This window comes from Heliangelus exortis, chromosome 7 (assembly GCF_036169615.1).
Source record: "Heliangelus exortis chromosome 7, bHelExo1.hap1, whole genome shotgun sequence".
NCBI lineage: Eukaryota > Metazoa > Chordata > Aves > Apodiformes > Trochilidae > Heliangelus > Heliangelus exortis.
In genome coordinates, this window is record NC_092428.1 from 2,355,105 (window position 1) to 2,374,893 (window position 19,789).

At 42.9% G+C, this 19,789-nt stretch overlaps 2 protein-coding genes and 1 long non-coding RNA gene across 5 annotated transcripts in view; 2 read left to right on the plus strand and 1 right to left on the minus strand.

Moving 5' to 3' along the window:
- Window positions 1-487: 487 nt before the first annotated feature.
- LOC139798123 (dual specificity protein phosphatase 13B-like) lies at window positions 488-3,994 on the minus strand. Its single transcript, XM_071748249.1, has 3 exons — window positions 3,816-3,994; window positions 2,484-2,704; window positions 488-1,600 (listed from the first exon to the last, which is right to left on the minus strand). Exons 1-3 carry the CDS (start codon window positions 3,992-3,994, stop codon window positions 1,374-1,376), a joined length of 627 nt encoding a protein of 208 aa, XP_071604350.1. The 3' UTR covers window positions 488-1,373.
- A 28-nt stretch (window positions 3,995-4,022) lies between these two features.
- Window positions 4,023-16,453, plus strand: LOC139798124 (uncharacterized). Its single transcript, XR_011726738.1, has 5 exons — window positions 4,023-5,522; window positions 6,118-6,255; window positions 8,347-8,429; window positions 11,728-11,804; window positions 16,268-16,453. It is a non-coding gene; the product is annotated as an uncharacterized lncRNA (long non-coding RNA).
- A 432-nt stretch (window positions 16,454-16,885) lies between these two features.
- The window catches only part of SAMD8 (sterile alpha motif domain containing 8), a 32,951-nt gene continuing 30,047 nt past the window's right edge, over window positions 16,886-19,789 (plus strand). For 2 of the 3 annotated variants that reach the window (XM_071748253.1, XM_071748258.1), the window contains exon 1: window positions 16,886-17,001. The gene's annotated coding sequence lies outside the window, so the exon portion shown is untranslated. The remainder of the gene's footprint in view (window positions 17,002-19,789) is intronic. The other variant, XM_071748251.1, reaches the window with a different exon arrangement.

Below are 19,789 nucleotides of genomic sequence, written 5' to 3' on the forward strand. Positions count from 1 at the left end.
CTGCTCTGTGCTCCCCTCCAGAGCATCACCTCCAGAGCAGATGGAGCTGTCTCCGAAGAGCTTTATGAAAGGTGCTGAGTTGTCTGTCCTGGAGGCAGAAATCTGCCATTTAGGCAACACTGGGAATGGCCAGGAATGGTTTCCCTGTCGTTGCTGTGTTGTTCTGGAGCAGCCAACTCACACGGTGGGGAATATTCATGCCTCTGCATTCCCGAGTTTGGTACCAGGAATGCAAACAACTGCCATCCCCAAGCCGGCTTTGTGCTTCGAAATGTTTGTCCCCTGGGAACCCAGAGCCAGATGTGCTTCACATAGTTTCCAGCCAGCACGGATCCATCAGATGACAGTAGCTATTGAGTGCTCTTATGGTGGCCCAGAGACACAAAGATGAAAGCCTGATGCCTGTCAGCACCTCCCTTGCCGTTCCTGTATCCCTTCAGTTTTCACTCGAGTCCCCTCCCAAAAGCAAATGCCAGAGAACACGATGTTACAATGTTAACGACCTTTATTTGTGAGAAAGAAAAATCCCAAGTTTTATAATGCTGAACTGTCAGACAAATTTGGGATATGCTGAATTTTGTTGTCTAATGCTTTCCTGTACCCCCACTACCCAGGAGCCTCAGCTGGGAACCCACCGTCCTCTTCAGGAGCATTTTCTACACCATCCCCTGTATGAATTTTACTCAGGAAGGTTAACAAGATTTGAATGCCTTCTCAAACAAAGGTATTTTCATGGAAGAAAGAAAAAATTTAAAAATCTGGCGAACAGTCAAACGCAAAACGCTACAGAGGGGCCTGGAATAATTTCTCAAAGAATGGCTTGTGTTGTTTCCCAGTTGCTTTGCCTTTAAATAGCCTCATACCCCCAACTCAGGGGCTCCACCAATTGTAAAAGCAAGAACTAACCAGTGCCAGATTCCAGTCTCAAAATACAAACCATTTTAGATACAGAGAGCAAAGGGGTAGGGGGCTGGTTCATAAGAAAACTTCTGAGCATTGTTGGAGCATAAATAATATGGCATCTTTCACCTCAAATAGCCTAACACTTCATAAAGTGATATGAGCTTCACTAGTTGCTGAAACACAGCTATTTCTGAAGTGGAACCTGATATCTTTCTTTTTTTTTTTTTTTTTTTTTTTTTTTTTTTTTTTTCCAGCAGAGAGCAATGTTTTAAGGTGGAGAGTGAAAGACACAATATACAACCAATTCTAAGTATAATCTAGCAAAAAGATTGAGTAAAATATACTTGTAGTAATAACATGCATTCTGGCGTATCATAAATTTGTCTCCTTAGTTTACAAATGCAATTAATTTAAAAGAGATGCAGGAAATTTAAATTATTTTTTGTCCTTTCTTTTTCAGCAGTGCTCTCTTACAGCTCTGTGGTAGCAGATGCTTTGGTGCCTTTCCTCTCTTCGTTTAATTTAATGTCCAAGTCCCGGAGCTGGTTGAGGAACCCTGAATTTGGGCAGATGTTTCTGTGAGCACTGACTGTTTTCAGAGCTTCCACGAGTGTCATGTTTTCATGGATCATTAAAAAAGCAAGCACTAAAGTGGCAGAACGGCTCACCCCCATGGCACAGTGAACAAACACCTTACCTGCAGATAAAAAAAAAAGAGGCACAGCAAGGTGAGTGGGCTTCAGCATTTCTGAAGTGCAAAAAACACAGGGAGAAGAGTAAAAAACCTACTAGAAATAAGCTGGGAGAACAAGGGTGACAATTAGTAGATACAGATGTTTTCAGGGACAAATAAAATAAGATCATGGTATACATTTTGGGCAAGGTGGTGTTTCATACTGAGCTCATGCATCTAACTTGGGCCTCAGATTTAAATAGTCATTTTTTTCCTGTGGTAGGAGAAGCTTTCTCTGACTTCACTGGTTAGTATAGTTTTTCAGTGGGGAAAAAAAAAAAAAAAAGAAGCCGGTTTTGGCAGAAAATTTTGGCCCAGCCCCGAGTGTGATCACTGACAAGTCCCATAAACTCTGTAGGATAGTCTGCCTGTAAAAACGGGCTCATAATTTACTGTATCTCAGCAGCCCAGTGTGAGCTATAACCAGGGATTTAATAAAGCACTCCAGTGAAAGCAGCAGATCTTGCAGCCAGTCGGAGTCGGAGCAAACTCTGGAACAAATGGAAATTATGATAACTAGGCCATAATCCAAACTCTGCTGACAAAAATTCAGCAGGCTGTGGGTCAGGCTCGTAGTTTTTGACTTAGTTCATTAACTTCTGCTGCTCGTCTAGCTTAATAGACAGTCTGAACAAAGCTCCAGTTCTGCAAAGCACTTAAGCATGTGAAGCATTTAAGCCAAGGCTGAAGTGCCATCTTCTGCCCATCCTCTCCGTGGCATTTCCACGTGTGCCTTCTCCAACCCCATGCCAAATCTGAGCTTTGCTGGCTGCCTGTTACTGCAAGGAGAAGTCATTTGCCTCCTGTTGAAACCTCCTCCCAGAGCTTCTCTTTGCCTCCCTCTTACCTCCCAAAGTGTTTAAGGCTTTGCCTATGAAATTGGCAGCTTCATAGAAGAAGATACTTAAATCAAAGGAAGGATCATCAAATGCTTCTACTCCGTAGTACTCCATTTGCAGATCTTTGTAATATTGGGCTCCTGTGTTGATGCTGTATGGCCCATCTGCTGCATTAAGGATGTGAGTAATGTTGAGGCTTTGAAGAGTACTTTTACTCCTAGCAGCCCACCTGTGGAAAGACATGAAGGGCTCACTGGCAACATTCCTAATCTTCTGCAAAAAAATAGCATGGTTTAAAGTTAGTGCCTGCTCCAGCTAGAGAGGGATGTAAGATCTGCAGCTTGCTTACAGAGTCCCAAATTTTGAGAAGCCCCTGGTGCTTTGTGCCTAAAAATTGTGATCTGGTATTTTGAGGAGCAGCAAGAGCACAGACTTGCCAGTGAGGTATTGCTAGTTAAGCAAACACCTCCCAGCAGCTGGTCCATGGGAACATAGCTTACTGTATAAAGTGGCCAAGATTTTTTCTTTCTATAGCTGTTTAGCAAGCTCTAGAGCTAATCTTTCCTTTGTAGAGTGCATAGGTTGTAAGAACCCACACAGGTGCAGCAGAAGCTCATTCCTGGTCTGGACATGAAGCAGCATCGTGCTCACCAGCCAGGTTCTCTACCCTTCCCACCATCAACTGGGACTGAAATGATCTCACAAAATTGTGATCCTTAACTGGTTTATTCATGAGAAGGAGCTGGGAAAAAATGAGCTGTTGGTCTATGTAAGCTGCAGTCATCCAGATAGAAAGAAATGGCAATAAATAGAAGTGGTCACAAGAATAAGGTATTTGCATGAAAATTCCTGTTTGATAATTTCAGTTTTACCATCTTGGAAAGAAAGTTTGGCTTTGGATTGGGAAAATCCTTATTTTATAGTTGATTTTGGTCCCCCTCCATCTGTCTCTTGATCCTGCTACTCCCATTTGAAGGTAAGCATTACTGTGCTCTTGTCTGCTGCCTTGGAGCAGTTTCCAGGACAGATAACACATCTCAGAGTTGGCACCAATTTGGGATGCCTTCTTTAGGACTTGTGTCTAGAATGCAAACAATCCTTAACCCTGCCAAATCGACTGTGGTTCACAGAATATAGAAACCCCAGCTCAGACACACTCTGAGCAAGCCACAGTTTTGCATGTCATGTTTTCCATGACATCCACACTCCTTATGTTACCAGTTTTGGGTGCCTGTATCACTAAAACATGGCTGGAAACCCAAAAGCTGCTTCCCAGTGCACCCCTTCCCCCTCCTCCCAGGGACCCCTAAGAGCTTCATGAGAGGGTCAGATGTTCTTACGCATCTCCCAGGTAAATATTTGGCCAGACTTGGTCCAGATGATTACCACATCCTTCTCTCAACCACAAAAGCCTCTGGAGGTCTGAGAGTGCTGGTGTTTCATAGGAAGCTCTGCTCTCTGCACTGCTGGCTGAAGATGATGAGTCTCTGGTGTGAGGCATCTTGTTCCTCTCTTGCATGCACTCAGGCTAGATCAGAGACAGCTTTTCTGAAATGAATTAAGAGGAAATTTTCATACAGAAGTAATAGTCCCTAGAAAGAAGTCCTGCTCATTACCCTCCAAATAGCATTACATTATTATAACTAGTGTGTGCAGCAGGGCCTGCAGGTGTTGCTAAAAGCATCCAGAGAGCAGAGCTGGCTCTGTGGCAGGACTCCACAGGCATGTAATTCATCCCCTGAGGAAGCAGCAGCAGAAGACACTGTGATTTAATTTCTGGTCAAGCAATGCTGTTAAAAAAGAGCATCCTGTGCCACCCAGATGCAGCCCTGGCTGAACTTCCTAGGTGCAGGTCTGATTTCTGTTGATATAGTGTTGATGAGCATATGCAGGAAAGCTCCACTGTTTTATGTTGGAGAATTATTGAAGTGTTTGGGCACACTCAATTCTGCTTAGTTCACACTGAAAGTTTCTGAAAGAGCAAATGATTGGACTGACTTATACTTACAAAGCTCCTAGGGCCAAGGTGGAAATCTTCAGGTGTGAAATATTTATATAGTCTGTGTATATATATATATATATATATATATATATATATAAAAGGTATCTACATACAAGTGTCCTCCATTAATAGGAATGAATTTAAACACATGGATGATGCACATACAGGTGTAGACATGGATTTAGAGGAATGGGTTTTCAAATGCATATCTATATGTGTGTCTGTACATACAGAAATAGAAATGGAGATAATTTGAACTAGTTTTTTTTTCTCTCTCAGGTGAATACCCCTGAACACTCATCTCTACTGGTGTATTTGTGTCTGTGTCTTAGTCTCTCCTCTGGGAACTGTTCCAGTTTGTATAAATAATGTGATAGCTATTTGCCTCCAGGGAGAGACTATTTCTCTCTACTGAGGGGTAGGGTACTTACCTGGGATGTGAGAAAAAAGAGCATTGGAGATTGGGGAAATTATAGAGCAGAAAGTTCTGGCTTTGTTGAGAATCCATCTAGGACTGCTCAGCTCCCTCACAGATTATGCAGTGGAATAGGGCCATCCCTTTTGCAAAGTTGTTTTGCTGGTTTAGACCCAGGAAGCTCAGGCCAGCTGGTCCAGCCTAAAGCAGAGCTCTGTCAACAGCAAGTTGTTCAAAGATACCCAAGACAGCAGGAATTCAAAGATATCCAAACAGTCCCTTCTCTGAGACTTTCAGAGCATTTCTCCTGCCAGGATCTCATTATCCTGAATTGCTCTTCTTGCCCTCAGAGAACATTGATGAGCTTTGTTTGCCTGCTTATTGGTATTAAAGCCATAATCAACATGGGAGCCCCACTAGAACTCTTCAAAGTGGGGTGGCTGCTGCTTATTCTGGTGGGGCATCAGCTTTTTTAATGCCTGAGTGCCTAAATCTAGAGTTTGGGCTCCTTTTCTCTGCGGTTCTAGAAAAAAAATGCAGATGGGACCTTTGGAAGTCATCTGGTCTGCCCTCTGCTCCACAGACAGATGGATGTTGCTCCTACAGCAGCAACTTTGACCCAGTACCCAGGTAAGTTATTTTTAACAGTGCAGGCTAATTTGGGGAACAAGCAGAAAGCAAGGCAGAATATCTTGTTGCTTATGGGAAAAGAAGTAGAGATGATGCAAGGTGTATTATTAAACACACCACATACATTTCTGTGACCTCAGCCTAAATTTTCTTCTCCCTCCTCCTCCCCACAAGTGTAAAGAGCAGTTACAGGTTTTTATATGTTCCAATAAAAAGGAAGTCTCCCTAGGGTAACTACTTAATAAGCAAAATATGAAAAGCACAATAAAAACAATGGGAGAGAGGGAAGAAAGCTGGCTGGTTTTACTTGTAATGAAAGAAAAGAACTGTAGGGAAGGAAAGAGCAATACAGGGGTAAAAGCATGTGAATTTTTCAGGGCAGATAACATAACATGAAGAACTTTGGTGTATAAAGGAATATGCTGTGCATTCCCAGCACAGATTAGCATGAAAAATAGCTCAGAAAAAAAAAAAAAAAAAAAAAGACCCTGTGCATTGCCCTACGAGTTTTACTGCCTTGCAAAAGTCATGCCCTGTGCTCAAGAGCTACTGCCAGCATCGTGGTGATGACCTGTTTGTACTTTCACTGACACAGAACGTTAAGCTGGAGCAGTAAAAGAAAAAGGAAAAGATAATGCAGCTTCAACATGAGAAGAGTCAAAAGACCACAGGCTCGTTTCCAAGGAGTGTGGCTGACTCTCAGTGCAGATGTTTAAAGACTGAAGTTGTGCAGGTAAGCAGATGGAAACCAGCTTTTGTTTTCCTAGCCACTAGTGTTTTAAACTTCTTTTGTAGCCTGTCAGCTAGTTAGTAATGGAGATGATTAGCAGAGAGAGGGAAAGAGATGATTAGCAGAGGGAATTACATTGCCTCTTGTTCAAGAGCTGATTTTGAGGAGGCTCCCCAAGAATTGAGCTGTTTTGGTGCTGGTGAAGCTTGGCAGGTGACTCCAGGCCTTTGCAGCCAGGGAGGTGCTTTGCAGCTGAGCTCCTGTTCGTGGATCAATCCTCTTTCCAAAAAGTGTGTCAGCATGGTTGCTCCACATGGCTTGTGCCAGACCAGTGAGCTCCTTGTGTCAACACGAGATGCACAGAGCTCTGTCCTGCACTGTGCTGGCCTTGAAACGGAATTGTTCTGCAGGGCCTTCAGGGTAAGCTTGGAAATAGCTATACCAGATGATTGGACTAACAAAGAAAGCAATCTGAATTTTTTAATTGAAGGCCAGGGACTTTGCTGAGGGTTCCCCACCCCCTCTCTTCTACTGTAAGATACTGCAAAGCTAGCAAAAGTGCTGCCACTGATTACATTTTTCTAAGCTTCTCCCCTTGGGTGGCTCTCAGAAGCTGCTCTACTTGGAAACAGCTAGTGATTGCAGGAGGGCAGGAGCTCCTGTAGCTGGGAAAAAAAAAAAGTACTCTATCTTACAAGGTCACTAATGTTTTCTGCAGAGATCAGGACCATGAAAGCTGGGTAGGATTACTTTTCTTCTAAACTGTAGCCTGGAAGCACCTGAAGACCAGATCTCATTAGATTCTTTCAATCGTTCTGTGTATTCTGGGTTCCCTGAGAGCCACCCCAGAGGTCTGCAGGTGGCCAGGGGTCAGCATTGCCAAGGTGCAGGCAGCACCCAGGAAGGGCTGTGGGTGACACAGCTCCCAGGGACTCAGTCATTCCAGGACCTCCTCTGCTGAGCTTTGTATCTCCCCAGTATGATACAGCCACTTGAGTACTACAGTCTGCAAGGCTTTTTTCTAATTTTTCTTTTTCTTTTCTTTTTTTTTTTTCTTTTTCTCTTTTTTCTTTTCTTTTTCCTTTTTTTTTTTTTTCTTTTTTTTTTCTTTTTTCATTTTCTACACTGGAAACAATTGCCATTTCCTACTGAAGATTTTTCTGGCAAAGAAAAGAAAAAAAACCACACAACCCCCACTGATTTGAATCGGATAAAGCATTTAACAGATTTGTCTTGCATTTGCAGATTCCAGTCAGAGGAAACTCTGCAAAGTTGTGGAAAAAAACCCACAAAGACTCCAATACTGTAGGTTTGAAATAGTTCATTTTGTTATTTCCAGAAAAATTACCACTTCCATTTTTCTATTCAAAGTTACTTTTTTTTTTAGTTTTACTTTAGCATTGCATAAAAGCCTTTTAAAATATTAAGCCAAGATGAAGTGTTGTGCTCCTCTCTGAGAAAAACACATTTTGTTTAAGTAGGTATGAACACAAACTGACTGAGCAGCCACTTACCCAGCTCCTATTTTCACTTCTGCAACAGGCAGAAAGCCTCCTGCCATGTTGCTGTGATTGTTACCTTGTCTCCTCAAGACCAAATTGAGTTGTAGAGAGATTAAATGACTTTCTAAAGTCCCAAGAGGAATCTGTGACAGGGCATTAGTTGGGCCCCAAGTAATTTTTCCTCTATCCCTTTTGCTAGCACTTTCCTAGCTGGCAGAGCTCTGCACGTGGCTATGATGGGGGGAGCTCAATAACAAGATCTTACATGAGATTCCTGATAGCCTCAGGCACAGCAGGGCACTGATTTTGGCTGGAACTGTGGTTACTACAATAACCACAGGTCTAGCAAACACTAGATGACAATAACCTGATACATATCCTGAATTCCCTGAATCAAAACCTGACAAAATAAATGGTTGAAAATACCAAAGCGTGAGATCAGGATATAATTCACATAGAGAAAAAAAAAAAACAAAAAAAAAAAGAGAAAAAAAGTCTCAATGTGTTTGAAATTGCTCTCTAGTCTGTTTTTTCTTCTCTTTCCTCTCAGCTAGCATCCCTGCCCTCATCTTTTTACACTCCTTGCTCTTAGGTAGTGCTTAACACTATGGCTCTTTGTCCTCCTGATGGAAAAATCCAGATGGAAAGAAGTGTGGTTCACAGGGAAATGATCATGTAAGTGGAATTAATCTTTCAGATACTGTAATGTGAAATCTGATCCTCCTTTTTGTTAAGAAGACCCAATCTGTGTCTCTACATTTTGGCCAGAATCCGACGCTAAGAGAACCCAGGAGTCTCTTGAGGTAGAGCTGAAAGCCTGGTGTGCAGAAACAGGCACATTTAAAAGCAATAGCAAAGTTAAAACAGCCAGATGGGAACCTAGCAGGCAACTGAGAGGGGCAACTCTCTGTTTTCCTTGCAAGCCTACAGGGGCTTGTTTGCAGGAATTAGAATCTCTCACCAGCAGTTCACTGCAGCTCTAATACCAAGTGGTATTGAAAATGAGAAGCAGGTTATGGCTGATGGTTTAAATGAGGCACCTCTGGGAGTTTAGAAATGAGATCCTGGGCTCGTCTCGGTGTAGACCTTGCACATGGCAGAGCAATATTGCTTTCTTGGCTGACTGCACCATATATTATGGCCTTTTATTCTGCCCACACTCGAACAGCAGGAACCAGCAGAAGCTCATTGCTCCTGCTTGCTGTTTGAGCCCTGATCTGCCCCACCAGAGGCAGAGCCCCCGGATGATGGAAAGCAGGAATTGGTCCCTCGGCCTCAGCGCACGTCCGTGCTTGAGGCAGTGCTGTGTTCATGCCATTCCCATTATTCCAGAGTGAGGAGAAAAGCAGAATGTACAATTAAAGCTCTGTTTTGAGGTTGGTTGGGGTTTTTGGGTTTTGGGGTTTTTTTTCTTTTTCTTCTTTTCTTTTTTTTTTTAAAGAGAATTTACTACCCGGGAAAGATGCCAGGTGGAGGGCTCTGGAAAACACAGCCCTCTCTTTAACCACAGTGTGGGGAAGGAGCAGGAGCAGCCCTGTGAGCCTCCTCCATGGCTGCCCCCAGCTCAGCTCCCTCACCCTAGGCCCTGGCCAGGAGAAAAATCAGGAATCCTCACACCTCTTCACTGCTTCATCTTCCTCCTGACACCTCCACTCACAGCCAGCCTGGATGATTTATTCTGGGGCCCTCTGGCTCCTCCAAACTGAGGTGGAAGGTATCAACTTCTGCTGGTGAAGTTCTCTATGAGTTCTCCTGTCCCCGTGCAGGGGCTGCCCATGAGGCTGGAGCAGGGCAGGGACAACTTGTGGCTATTTCACAGGGACTGTGAGCACCTGGGGACAGCAGGGACACACACAAGGCCACTTCAGGAGTGGAGGGTGACCAGCCTCAGCCAGGAGCTGGGACAGCCAAGTGGTGGTGAGGCAGATCCCAGGTGAAGGTGGAAGGCAAGGGGGTCCTGGTCAGGGAGGGGTAAAGCTTCAAGACAACACAAGTGGAGATGAAGTTGGAGTGTCCCAGCTCGGGTGGGCTCCTGAGCAAGGTGGGGAGCCCCAGTGAGACCTCCCAGCACTCTTTCTCACTAGCTAGCCCACAGCAGTGCTCCAGGAGAGCATTCCCTTTCCTTCACAGTGTTACTGATCTGCACATATTTTCCCAAGACTGTATCTTTCCAAGGGGGAGAGAACCTCCAAGGTGCCTCCAGCCCCTCAGCTGCCTCCCCCAAGCCTCCTGGTTCAGAACCACGCAGCCAGGGAAGAGGTGCCTGCAGGAAAGGATGCTTGGGGGAATATGGGGGTGGTGGGTGGAAAAACGGGGAGTCCTGCTTGCAGCTGGGCCAAGAACCACAGCTTTTACATCTGCAGCTTTCAGATTCAGAGAGAAAAAAAGAAAAAGAAGGCATTACCTTAGTAGCTGGCATCACTGAGCTTAGTCAGTGCACCATCCCCAGCAAGACAGCGCTGCCCTCCACAGGCTCCTGCTGTAATTTCCGACTCTGCTGTGGGTGATGCTTTTTCAAACCCTTTCATTTTCTTCTGGGGTGCTCCTGTCCAGGGTAGAGCTGCTAGGAATTTAAAAAACAAAAAAACTCCAAATACCCCAAACCAACTGCTCGCCTTGACACATCTCAGCTACACTCCCCCTTCTCCCCGACTTAAAATAGCTGAGGTTTTCAGACCTGCTGCCAGCGGGGTGCTGTGAGCAGCTAACTATAGCAGCTAGATGCTAATAGTAGTAACTCCACTCTCATCTTAAATAGCGGCAGTAATGGAGCAGGGAGAGGTGAGGAGCTGAGCCCGAGGGCAGAGGAGCTCCTGGCAGAGCAAGGAAAACCGAGTGACCTTGGTATTGAGTGCTGTGGCTGTGCTGGGATCTCATGGGTGTCACAGGCTGTCAATAGCAGTGACATGTGGGCACCAGTGATGGCAAAAAAGACCAGGCTGGCTCTGAAAGATGGAGGGAGGGGGAAAGCTTTGCAAGCTTCAGCAAAGACAAACAAGGATGTTAACATATGGCTACTAAAAGGGGCTCCAGAGCACTTGACCGTCTGCAGGCAGTATGGATTTGTGTGACTGTGGATTAAAGGGCTGGGGTTTTTTCTGCTCCTTGATTTACTCCTCAAATGATTTTTTTTCTCTCTCTCTCTGACTGCTGCTGTCAATACAAAATTGACAATGCTGTCAAGCTTTCAAGGTTTGAGAATATTTGAAGGCAGGAGTAAAGGGGTTTTGATATCCCTCAGTCATTTGGCAGTGGTATTTTTGAGCTGTCAGCCTCTCCCTGCACTTTTAACATAAGCAAGTAAAGTGCTCTCCTTGCCTTGCCTGGCTTGAAAGGGTACATATGAGAAATGCACCTTTTTCTAAGGTTGACAAAGCTGTACAAACTCTTTGCAGTGGAACTGATAGCAAAAAGACTTCACAATTCTACAGTGGAAGATCTATTTCAGTAGTTTTTTTCAAGCAAAGCACTGAGCTTTTAAAGGACACTCAGTTTTGGTAGGGCAGAGAAGGATATTTTTTCTGTTTGATTTTTTAAGATTTCTTTAATTTTAAAATTTTTTTTTAGTTGCTGACTTTGAAACCACACTTTTTTTTTTAAAGTCATCTTTTATATAGGGTGAATCAAGGGAATATATGAATCAAGGGAACTGACCACTGACAAGGTGTATGGGAACACCTAAGAGAAGATACTAAGACCTAGAACCAGAGCTTACTTTCTCTTGCAAACTTTTGATTATGTGCCTGATGAGTATTTGCTCCTAGTTTTATCTTGAATTTAAAGAAATAAAACTGGGAATGGTTTTCCTATTGCTTCTCCCTGGTATTGGGGAACCAGGTGAAGCAGAATACAAGCAACCAGGGAGCTGGTAGAGCTTGTCCTGCCATTTGTGGGAAGGAGTTTTTACACCTTCATCTTGTCAGGTTTCATGCTGTTCTTTTTCTGATGTTGTTTCTTGTTGTGTGGACTGTAGGTGGATGCCAAAGCTGGGAAGGTGATGGAGGGAGGAAAAGCCTCCAGCAAAGCAGCAACCTCCTGGCTCCCAAGAAGGTGAGTTGAGCCCAGGTATCAGGGGAGGGTGCAGCCTTGCTGGAGGTTGTGCCTGTTGGAGGTGGTTTAGAACAGACATTTTAGCTGCAAATACAACAGGCCATTTTCCCAGAGCAAACCCCAGTGCCTCCAGCACAGCCTTGGGTTCTCTGCTTGAGAAAATTCCTGTGAGCAAGAACACATTGAGGGTTGGGAACTTCTCAGGTACAATGGTAATGGGAGCCATCCATGAGCTATATAAATAGCATTATCATCCTGTTCCTCCAGTGCCTGGCATCCCAAGCAGTCATTTTTGCTTGTGCTAGTGAAAATGGATAAAGCTTTGAAGAGCTTTTATTTATGTTCTCTTTGCAGGCTGGAAAATGTTGTGAGTAGGTCTTCTCTCTGGTTTTGAAATGTGAGTTTATTTTAAGGAAAAATAGTGGCATTTTATCCTTTTGGAATTTTTTTTTATTCCTTTTTAAATTATCATATGTTACTTTCGTATTTTTAGCAAAACAGTGTGGGAAAAGCTATTGTGAGAGGAGAATGAGGGCCACAAATAGTCATTTACAAAGAACCTCTATGTGATTGCAGGAAAGGGGAGAAAAAACCCAGAAACTATAATTTAATCTTATCTAAATGTTACATACTTTTAAAACAAAAATGCTTTTTTGTATTTTGGGGTCTTTTTTTAGAATTAATGCAAGGTGCTTTGGCCTGATTGGGGGTGTTTACATGGACAGATCAGAAAGAAAGAGTTGTTGCACTAGAAGGAAAATCTTTACATGCCTATCAGATAAGATCTTCCTGTGGTTTCATAGGGGACAAGATGCCTTTTGTCCAGAAGCTGTGAAGATCTGAGAGCAAAATTGGCAAAAAGGGCTCTGTTCAAAATATTTATGGTCCACTTGATGTTATAAAACAACAAAGCCTCACATAATGCAACTTTCCTTTGCTCTGAGATATTCAAGGAACACCAGGTCCACAAAACAGATAATTTGCCCTGGGGTAAAACCCGAGCCACTGCTACCAGATCAACTTGTAGAGCTGGAAGACTTGGGCAAGCTTTCAGCTAAACAAAAAGGGCTCCATCTTTTTCCAGTTATGCCAACTGATTTATTAGAATTAATTAGACACTGCCTTTACTGACAACCCTTGCCTATAGACCGGCCCAGCAACACTGCTGCCACTGAAACGCTGTGATTTTTCATTTTACCACAAGATGGCAGAAGAAAGCAATCTTGAATAATTCAAAAATACACAGTGTTCTCGTGACTGACCTTTAAAGGGAGCTGTTACTGAGATACAAGAAACTACACTGATTGGACGGGTGAAAAATGGGAAGTGTGCTGTAGGAGTTAAATTGGTATTGACCTGAGTGTATGCATCAAACTATCTCCAGTAATCAGACAGGGCAGGGGCTTTCAGCTAACCAAAGGCTTTACTCCTCCTTCTCCTCATCCAGAGTGATGCTTCCCTTGTATCCTTCTGAAAATTAACAGAAATCTCAAGAAACTTTTGCAGAAGTGGTTGGACATCCAGGCTGGCCTTGAGGACTTCCAGGGAGGGGCATCCTACTGTGAAAGCTCAAATCTGTTCTGAAATGCAGGAGCCCAGAGCTAGCTCCAGCTCAGCTGGGCCCTTTTTCTCTGTTCCTGGGCCCATCAGGCACAGGAAGGTGCTTGCTGACTGCTGGAACAGAAAAATGTGCCACAGAGCTGAGGTGTTCCCTCAGTAAATCCTTGTCCCACTTTTTCAGCAGTGATGACAGCTGAGTGTGCTGGGGCTTGCTGATCCTACCTCTCCCATATTCTGCCTCCCAAGGGTCAGAAAGGATTGTGATCAACAAGTAACTCCATCTCATCCCCTCCCCTGGTAGTTTAATCATCCTGCTGATGAATCACAAACTGGGTTGTGGCAGGCAAGTCCTCTGTGGTTAAAAACTCAGTTAAAACTCCCTTTGTTCCCACAGAGGGAAACCAACTGCCCAGCAGAGGATGTGCAGGACCTCACCAGTCCCCACTCACATCCTCTGTGCCTGAGGATTTTAGTGTCTCTTCCTGAGCCCATCAGACCTGAGCTTTAAGGAGGGTTGGTTCAGCTGCACTTTTTTTATATTTCTAAAAAACAACAGCTTTCCCTTTGTGCTGCTTGCATTTTGTCATGCTGCTTTGGGTCACCCACCCTTTTCCTGAGTTTAGTAAAGAAGCTGTCTGTAAAAAAACAAGAAGGGGGGCATAAAAATAAAGTTATCCACGGTTTGCTTTTTTATTTATGGGGGAGAGATTTTTATCAAAGGCAGAAAGGGGAGTCTGTCAAGTTAAGCACCTAAGTACTATTTATGCCCTTGAAAATCTTTCACTTAGGGTGCTTAATTACTCTGAGCAAATCCATTGCCAGGAGAGGTAATTGACCATTTTTATAGAAGGATCAGTAACAAAAACACTCTGGGCTATTGTTCTAGAAATTAAAAAAAAATTAAGAATTATGGAAAGAATATGTTTCGGGGCATCAGCCAGCCTCTCCTGAAACTATGCAAATTCACTTGGTGAAAACAAGAGCAGACACAATGAAATGAGTTGTGTGTGAAGCTCTGAGATCTCAGATGTGATATTATGCAGAAGGTAAAGAGTCTGTAGTAGATAAGTAACAGCTCGATGTGTTATCAAGGGTGCACTTTGATTTTGATGAATGTTAAAAGAACCTTTAGCCTTGAAAATAAAAAGAGGATAATTTCTCTCCAGGCAGTGGCTGCTCATGAAAGTCATAAAATAAGAGCACTGGAGCCCTAATTTTATAGTGCTTTTTAAATGATTTTCAAATGGTCCAGCTGCTTTGTGCCACAATAACACAAGGCAGAGATATTTACGTGGGTGATAACAACCATGCATCAACCTGCCTGAGATGCTCTCCACAGGCAGCCTGCACCAGACCAAACACACATGGAGAGCTGATACTTGCCAAAGCAGATTGATCACAATCACACCATGGCTGAACCATCCTGAGGAAACTGCTTGCTTTTTTTTTTTTTCCCCCCAGCAGACAGCTTGATTGTTTCTCTTGCCTCCATCTCACCTGCAAAGCACGAAGGGTTCTGTGGTCACCAGTGCCAGTTTTATTTTGTTGTTTGAGAGCCTGCCAGCTCCATGTGCCTCTTCAGGCCATGCCCTCCTTGGCAGACTTCTCAGTTTGGAAATCAGTGGGTGAATTCAGCCCTGGGTTGCACCACTGGGTTTTGGTGGGAGTTTCCCCAGGTATTCATTTGGCCACAGTGTTGGTGTTGCCACGTGGTGTGGTGTTACCTTGCACAGAGATGTACTCAAGCTCTGGGTTTGGAATTGTCACCAGCATCTTTCCCCAGGTGTTATAATTCTGCATCTTTAGGACTTAAGTCTAAAACTACCATTTCTGTTCCAGAACCTGCCCTAAAATGAGGACTGCCCAAGGATAGCTCATAGAATCATAGAATGGTTTGGGTTGGAAGGGACCTTCAAGATTATCTAGTTCCAACCCCCCTGGTTGGGCAGGGACACCTCCCACTATTAACTTAGGTAGTTCTACTACCCAAGCTTAACTTGTCCATTTGGGTAGTTATTTCAAAAGTCTGGTTAATATTTTACCTTTCCAGTCCTTTTTTGTTTGTAAGACATAGGCAGAAAATGGCACTGGGAGAAACTTCTCTTCTGAGCAATGAGAATAGGGTTGAAAGACCAGCTCCTCTATGAAATATTCCTGTAAAATTAAAGAACTGAGCTCTTTCTGTGTTCACCAGCACTGGAGTGCACAGCACTATTTGTGTAAAGAAAATTTTGGTGGGAATTGGTAGTTCTGAGCATGAAAAGAAGGCTAATTTATAGCTGTAAATGTAATACCTCTGCTGTAAATCTCAGGTCCATAAAGCTAAGATATAGATGGGCAGAGGGACATGGTGGGATAAAGGTACCTCTGGAGAGTCACTGAGCACATATTTGTCACCAGGATGGAGAGTTCTACCCCTGATCTGGGTGACTTCTTATATGTGTTGGACACCAAGATTTCCTCACTTGCTAATTTGCTGCTCTCAGTGGAGCAAAACAGGTTTTTTGTTTTGTCCAGGGATATCCTTAGGAGCTTTAACCAGGGGCTTGTTTTCTCTTAGAGTTGAGTTTTATGAGTTTTCCTGAGCAGAATGGTCAACAAACTGGGAATGTATTCTAGAGGAGTCTCTAAATGCATCTGTTACCTCCATTTAACCAAATGATTGAGAAGTGCCTGAAGTATAAAAAATTCAGAAACCCTTTACCTAGAGGGGAAACAGAGAGGAAAGTCTGGTTTGATGTCAAAGCTTTAGGTCCTGTTCCTTTCATCTTTATCTCATATCAGATTGTCTTGTCTGACCTTTCTTCCTGTCACATTGATCTTTTTTTTTTTTTTCTTATTTTATTTCATAAGAGTTTACATAGGTGTGTGTTGTATCTCAGGTCATTGTCTAAATCCTGCAGGTGTTTCAGGAACCCTCAGCTGGAAAACTCTTTGGATAGCATTGCCCAGAGGGAAGGGCTGGAAGATGCTAAGGTAAGACAGTACAAGGAATGCATATGTGGCTTTTTTCCCAAGAATACAGTGAAGGAAGATTTTTTTCCTTTCAAAATAAAAATGCATCCATGTGGTGCTGTTCCAGGCTGCACAGATTAGTGCCATGGTCACACATTGCATAGATTCATACTTCTGTCTCTCTTGCATCTCATCTCATCTCTGAGAGATGAGCCTCCAGGGTATTACTTTCATCCCTTTCAGAACTCAAGAACTTTTTGTTACTAGAAACCTGACTCCAGAAAGAAAGGAAAACACATGGCATTAGGCTTTGTGGATGGCCAATTGGAATGTCTCTGCAATAGCTCTTTGCAGCTCTTCATTGTTTCTCAAACAAAAAATTAACAATTTTTGTGCTGTGCATTCTGATTAATCAATACAGAAAAACTAAAAAAAAAAAAAATTAAAAAAATGTCATTTTTGATTGGCAACTCAGAATCTTCCTCCCCACTCACCAAAATACAGCATCATTCCCTTTTAGAGTTTTTATTTGTTTGGTTTTTTAATCTCTCCTGCTACAGAATATCCACTGTGCATCCTGTGTGATACCACCTGTGATACTTGCTGCTGATGTGGACATAGCTTTGTGGGTTACTCCTAATATTTCAGGATCCTGCTCCACCTGCCCATGGAGGCAGTGTCTGTAAGTAGATAATTAGACCTTCCTAAGTGGTTGAGTGAGGTTCAGTTAATGCTGCTGAAGTAATTGGTGACCACTTAACGAAAGTGCTGCCTGAGAGCAGCAGCTTACTACCAGGGACTCACCATTTGGCCTTGGGAGTGTACTCAGAGGCAGCACAGAAATCTCCACAGAGGTGAAAGTCATCCAAGCCCTGTGCAGGTGTTCCATAAGAATGCATTTCCTGGCAACAGGCAGTTTGGAATCCTTTGCTTTTCCCATGCAAAATGTGCAGCATTCAGTGTCTGGGTGACACCAAGGTCTTCCTTGTTACAGGCTGTGGAGCTGGGGAAAGTCATGTATAAAACCTCACAACAAAAAAAATAACTCAATGTATGCTGTTCTCTTGTTTCTTTCTTGATCCCTGAATATATTCACAACAGATGCAGAATTCCAAATCATTTCTCTTCTGCATAGACCGTTGCCTGTCTGGAACTTTGTTAACATGTGTTACAGGTTCCTTTTCACTGCTAAAGGCATTGGGAATTACTGGCCCAAATTGGGAATTACTGAAATTACTGAAAATCCCCTTCATGAAGTAGCTCAGGTCTTCCTTTAATCAGACACTGGATACCTAAGTTTAAAGAACACTCAGGTTACAGCACAGCCTGTAACCATTTTGCTTCAGCCTGTAATTGTACAATGTTTTGTTGTTTTGGTTTTTTTGTTTTTTTTTTTTTCTGGAGAGCTTGCTAATCTGGCTGAACTCCTGCTGATAAACATTCTTGCTTAAAATTCAGCATGAAGGTTGATTTCTGCATGGTATTTTACATCTTGTGCCCTCAGCTGCTTACTATGTAGCACTTCAAAACAGATTTTACCTTTCAACCCAAAGGGTCTTGGCCTTGGCCTTGCATATCAGCAATAGCAGATAGTCAGACAAATATTTAATAAATCAGTTTGCTGACAACTTCAAAGTCCTCCAGGCTGAAAGACATCCTGTAAAGTCAGGTATCCCTGCTTTATTTTACTAGAGATATTTAACTTGTTTGAAGAGGCTGACCTTCAAATTTCTCCTGAGTGATACAGAGAAATCTCTCTTACAAAATAGAGCTTTAATTCTAGATTGATCTTTAATTTCCAAGTAGTTCCTCAGCACATAACTGGTTCCACAGAAACAATGCCAATTTATGGTACTGCTTCAGGTTATTTTAGCTGTGGTGCTCAGCCTGATGCTGGCACAGGTTTGCTCAGTGACAGAAACATCCTGTGTTTATTGGCTTCACTGAGCACTGGGTTGGGCACTAAATGGAAATGCTCTCTCTATTTCCCTTTTCCACCTCAGGAAGATCCTTATTCTCAGGTGGTGTTGCTATTTGTCCTATTGATGTGGGCAGAATAAAGAGAATTCCACCTGTAGCACCTGATAAACTTCCAGTTTCACTGGTTGCAGTCTGCAACTTTTTGATTTTAAGCTCAATATTAATGTTAACTGTTGCATTAGCAACCAAACCTGTTTAGCTATTTATCCCTGTTAGCTGAAACTTGTCAAAGCTCATTTTTTCCTTGCTCCATGTACACTGTTTTTATCTATACATTTTTCTCCCAGCATTCATTTTTTTTTCCCCCCAGGGGACACAATGTGATAGAAAGTAAACACATGAGAATAATTTGCAGTATGGATACCCACAGGCATTAAAAAGAGGTCTGAAAACTGCACTTAAAAGTACATCTTAATTCCAATGATAGTGATAATACAATTTCAGGGATTTTTATAAAATCTTAAATCTTTGCTTTTAATACCTGTTTGCTCAGTTCTGCAAATCCTTATTTCTCCAAGTGGTTTGTGACTTGCTGGTTCTGGGAAGAAGTTTTTTTTGGCATAACAGTGGGCACTAGGCATGCTGATTCCATGTTTTCTGCAGGCTCCAGAGGGAAACAACCATCACATAAGTTTGAGAAATAAAGAGTAGTCTGCTGCCATTCAGATTATTCATATTTATGTCAGAAATCTCGACTGTAAATTGAGTTGCCATATAAACAGCAAAAGTTATAACATGGGTTTTGTTGTTTTTTAAATGTTAAAATTTCCATTCCAGTTAAAATTTAAGTCAAAAAGGTACAAGCCAATCACAGTACAATTTTAGAGGTTAGTCAGGGTCACAACTCTGTCTGGTGGTTTATATAGTAAATGTTACAGCATTTATAGGATCTAAGTTGAATAATTATAAAACAATGCAAAGCAATAGAGACTCTTATTCTCTTTTTAATTAATTTTACTCCATTCTGTAGGTTCTCCCTTTAATGGGTAGCCCTTCTGCTTCCTTCTATGCTAATCTTAAGTCTATTTTAAGGCACTGAGTTTTAACAACGCTAACTAAATAAAGTAGTTGGACAGCATATGCTAACAAGCACTGTACTTCCCAGCCCTGGAGAACAGCTTAGCCTCAAATAACACTTATGTATTGCCTGTGTAGAGATTAAGCCACTCTTCACCCATGTGATTTAATTCCACTTTTTGCAGATGTCCCAAATATCTGGCAGTTCCTGGGCGGGGGGATTGCCAGGCTCAGAGCATTTCTGGGCTGACCCCAGTGGTGGCCACCTGCAGATGTAGGCAGGGAATCTCTTGCTGGATGCCACTGCTGCAGAATCCTCAGGGAAGGGTTTGGTTTTTTTTTTTGCTGAAGAGGGCTCTTTGCTGCCTCCTGATGCTCCCAAGCAGGTGGCTGTCTCTAAATACAGCATGAGCCTTGACACCTCCCCAGATTAGCTCTGTGCTACGTCCCTGATGGAACAGGGAACAGACAGA